At 37.8% G+C, this 4027-nt stretch overlaps 1 protein-coding gene across 1 annotated transcript; it reads left to right on the top strand.

Moving 5' to 3' along the window:
- Positions 1–239: 239 nt before the first annotated feature.
- On the top strand, positions 240–2666 carry LOC130570608 (CD59 glycoprotein-like). Its single transcript, XM_057360970.1, has 5 exons — positions 240–1085; positions 1164–1277; positions 1760–1903; positions 1990–2100; positions 2276–2666. The coding sequence occupies exons 1-5, from the start codon at positions 1037–1039 to the stop codon at positions 2443–2445; spliced, it is 588 nt and encodes a 195-aa protein (XP_057216953.1). The 5' UTR covers positions 240–1036; the 3' UTR covers positions 2446–2666.
- Positions 2667–4027: the final 1361 nt, after the last annotated feature.

The raw sequence follows: 4027 nt of genomic DNA, 5'->3' as shown, positions 1-4027 counted from the left end.
GTCTTTGGTTATGTGTGGAGAGAAACATATTATTGTCCTTTGACAATAATATACGTTCTCTCCAGTGTCTCGTCTCTGTTCCCGCCATCTCGTTTCCTTGTTATCCTTCCCTGAGTGTTTCATTACCCACACCTGCCCTGTGTCGTTATCCCTCGTTTGTCTTACCCTATATAATACCCTCATGTTTCTTTGTCTTGTGTCGTGCATTGTATGTGTTTGGTGCCTGTACTTGTGTTCCTGTACCGTGGTCGTGCTCTTGTCCGAGATCCTGTTCCTTGCCTGTTTGTCATCTGTGAGTTTGGTGTCCTGCCTTATTTTTCTCCTCCGTGTTTTTAAGACGTTGTGTCGAGTTTATTTTGTTAGTCTTTTGCCCCCTCGTGGGAAGTGTTTTGTTTTGTATTCCTCCTTTTTGTGCCTTAGTTCATAGTTTCCGTTTCATTTTTAGTCCTGTCTTTGTTACCCCCTCGTGGGTGTTTTGTTTTGATTTAATAAAGTTTTGTGTTAACCCCTTCACCGCCTGCCTGCATTTGGGTTCTTCTGCCAGTCCTTGACACAGTGCCTCACTACCATGAGGCTTCAAGGTTGTGCCATCCAGTTTGGTTACAGAGAACCCAACAACAATGAAAACAAATGTTTACTATGTTTAATATATGGGTCCCATAGCCTATACGAGGCCACTGTGGATACCCTGTAAAAAATGAAATGATCAACAAATCATGGCAACATATGTTTTTATGTTACTTTAACTAAAAAAGAACTTATTAATTTAATTACAGCACATTTAAATAGCATTTTCTGAATCTTTTGCTTGATGATTTGATGTTTACAGACATGTGTCACAAGGGAAGTTTATGGTGAGAAATCATTTTTCACATAAGAATCCAAAATATGTGATTACATAACATTTCAGAACTTTTATCCTGTATGTCACAGAATGACCCATTCCAATATTTTCAGCCTCACCCTCTTTTCATCAGCTATAAAAAGGCGGCTGATAAAGAGCCTGTCATTTTATTCTCTTCCCAACTGACCAAAGATGCAGCTGAACATCTTCATTGTTCTCTTTTTGACTCTTTTCACTGGAGGTACAGTATAAAACACAACAGCATATGTCATGTTTGATTAGCTACAAATACAGATAACTGAATATTTCATTCTTTTAGGACACTCGCTCAAGTGTTATAGCTGTAGAGATACATCAGGTTCTTGTAGCACACAGACGACGTGTTCCATGAATGATACAACCTGTGCAAGTGCAACAGTAGTTGGAACTCTGGGTGAGTTGAGCGTGATGGAGTGTAAATGTACTGTTGCAGATGATAATATTGTTGCTCTTGGCATCTGTGTGTGTCTAAAATTCTGATTCGTGAATACAAACTTACACCTGTGTTATTTCATTTGCTATTTACTTATCCTTATACAGTGTTCATTTTATTTTATTTATTTCTCATAATTTTATTACTACTGCTTAATCTTTATGACCATGAGATGGAGACAATTACTGTTTGGACAAGCAGTAAAAATGAATGGAATGTAGGAAATGATCAAATAAAATGAATATACCTGTATAAGAATGAGTAAATGGACAAGGAAATAAGAAATGAAATACAACACAGATGTCTGTGTCACTCTGTACTCTCCAGTCATCTCTCAAAACACAAACAGGTTTCTTTTTATGAAGCTCAGATCCAAAGATCCTTGTTTTCCCTATTGGTCAGGTGTAAAGCATTAATCATTTTGTTTCTTTGGGTTTTTTTAGATGGCAATACAGTTACCACGAAGTTTAAGGATTGTTATTCGCCACAGGCTTGTGGAAATGGATCTCTGAACTTGGGTGTTTTAAAGTCGGCGGTGTCTATGCAGTGCTGTAACACAGACCTCTGTAATAGCCAAGATGTCCCAGGTACTGTCTCTGATATACAGCACTATATATGTACAGTACATAACATTAAGCTTAAGATAAAACAATAAGACTTGTTTCTTTAACAGATTACGACACTCACGACGTCAATGGAAAACAATGTTACAGCTGTGATGAGAAGAGTTGCTTTAGCATTCTGAACTGTTTAGGAACTGAAGACTACTGCATTACAGGAACAGGTGAGATTTGGTAACAGAAGAATACATGATAAAGTAGACTGAATTACATTTCTGACTGCATTATTTGTTCAGTAAAATAAATGAGCAAACATTAATTGGAAAATAGTTTTTTAACATATTTTGATTAGCACATCACCCATCACTTGTGGCTCAACGTCTGTTTTCTTTACATTAGAAAATATGACGTCTCTGCCAGTGACTTTAAAAGGATGCGCCTCTAAATCTGTCTGTGATGCCACATCACAAGCGACTGGAAGATTTAGCTACTCCTGCTGTCAGGGGAATCTGTGTAACAACGCCAAGAGCATCACTCAGAGACGTGTCCTTCCATGGCCTTTCTTCTAAATTCTCTTCCAATGAATTCAACGAACCTTCACATTCTAACATACTTTATAGTGGGACTACAAATATTGATGCTTTTCTTGTTTATGCAACTGCAAAATACTGATACAAAAATTTTGTAACTGTAATTAGTGTTATCCAACAGTAGGTGTATGGAAGTATATGAATGCCATTAGTCTTTGAAGCATGTTGAATCACCACTAATCAAAAATAAATTTGTTGCATTACCAGTGCTTGCATTTTTAGAGTCTGCAATTCTATATGGATGTATAATTAAGCTGTGATTGAAAATTGAATTGAAAATTGAACACACAATTTCACAGTTTAAAAATTCAATGATCAAAATTCACCTTTTAAATGTCATTTTAAAATGCCAGCCTCTTTTAAAATACAGCCCTTAATATTCGACAGACAATTTTCAGCCCATATAATTTCGATTTAAAAATTAGCTTCCACAAATTCAATGGTTCAAATTCGTCTTGAAATTCAAAGTTTCACATCCGGGAATCCCAGGAGAAGCAATAGAGCGCCGAATCCGCCGATGCCTGACCGCTTCACCAGCAGGTGGTGCAAGAAATGCAGATACTTTTTATATGCTGGCCGCACAGTCCACTCATCTGCTCAATAGACTCAATGCATGGTCACTTCCGCGTTTACGCTCAGGGTGCGAGAGAACACCCGCTGCCCCACCGGAAGCCATTCATCTCTACCTAGAGCTGTGAACATGACAGAGGAGAAGATGAATATTTGTACTCGCTGCTTACATAAAGTTCGCCGGATTACAATAAACGATGTTCGTTAGCATTGTGAGACTGTCAGCTGCCCCCCTGTCTAGTAAAATGGAGAAGTTCTTTAAACTATACGTTTAAAATTACATGGACAGCTTGGATGCTATTGCTATTAGCATGTAGCGCATAACGTTAAGACTGGATAACACTGAATGACATCATCTTTACTCCGCTTTGTGTCATGCCACAACGCCCTTAGCTGTTATAAAATGCACTGTAACACACTGTTTCTTGGGGCTTATTGCTTTATTGTGCCATGCTTTTTGCATTCATATTCAGGGCTCTTCCGTATTTCTGTATAGCTTTATGCTTTATTAAAAATGTGTAGGCTATTGTAGCAGGTTAGCTCACTTAAGAATTGCATCACGTAAGCAGTAAACAAGTCACTAGATTCATATAAATAAGAACATGTGGCCACAAGAAGTTTCAGTTGAATACGATGCTGTGTTTCTATCTGTGTTTACAGATGTTCACAGTGTCATTTGACTTATATAGCACAGTTAAAACAAGACTAAAAAACTGACACTAGTTTCCCTTTGTAGTGATATATGTGAAGTTGTGCCATCAAAACATGCAAAGAATGGCTTTTAGTAGATAGTAATGAAATACAAGTTTAATTGCATAAAAACCTGATGGTAGTATCAAAACCATACAGTAGGCAAGGTCGAGACAGAGACACACTTTCTCCTTAACTGTGTTAAACCAGAAAGAGGTGTGAGAGAGAGAGAGAGAGAGAGAGAGAGAGAGAGAGAGAGAGAGAGAGAGAGAGAGAGAGAGAGAGAGAGAGAGAGAGAGAT

The sequence above is a fragment of the Triplophysa rosa genome, linkage group LG19, assembly GCF_024868665.1.
Source record: "Triplophysa rosa linkage group LG19, Trosa_1v2, whole genome shotgun sequence".
Taxonomy (NCBI): Eukaryota; Metazoa; Chordata; class Actinopteri; order Cypriniformes; family Nemacheilidae; genus Triplophysa; species Triplophysa rosa.
Note: the sequence above shows the minus strand (reverse complement) of the source record. Positions and strands in the feature narration are given on the sequence as shown.

Excerpts from the sequence above, each read along its gene's own strand:
- LOC130570608 (XM_057360970.1), top strand. The coding sequence starts at position 1,037 with ATGCAGCTGAACATCTTCATTGTTCTCTTTTTGACTCTTTTCACTGGA. Across the intron at positions 1,086-1,163 it reads TTTGACTCTTTTCACTGGAG|GACACTCGCTCAAGTGTTAT; the intron begins GTACAGTATAAA and ends TCATTCTTTTAG. Across the intron at positions 2,101-2,275 it reads CTACTGCATTACAGGAACAG|AAAATATGACGTCTCTGCCA; the intron begins GTGAGATTTGGT and ends TCTTTACATTAG.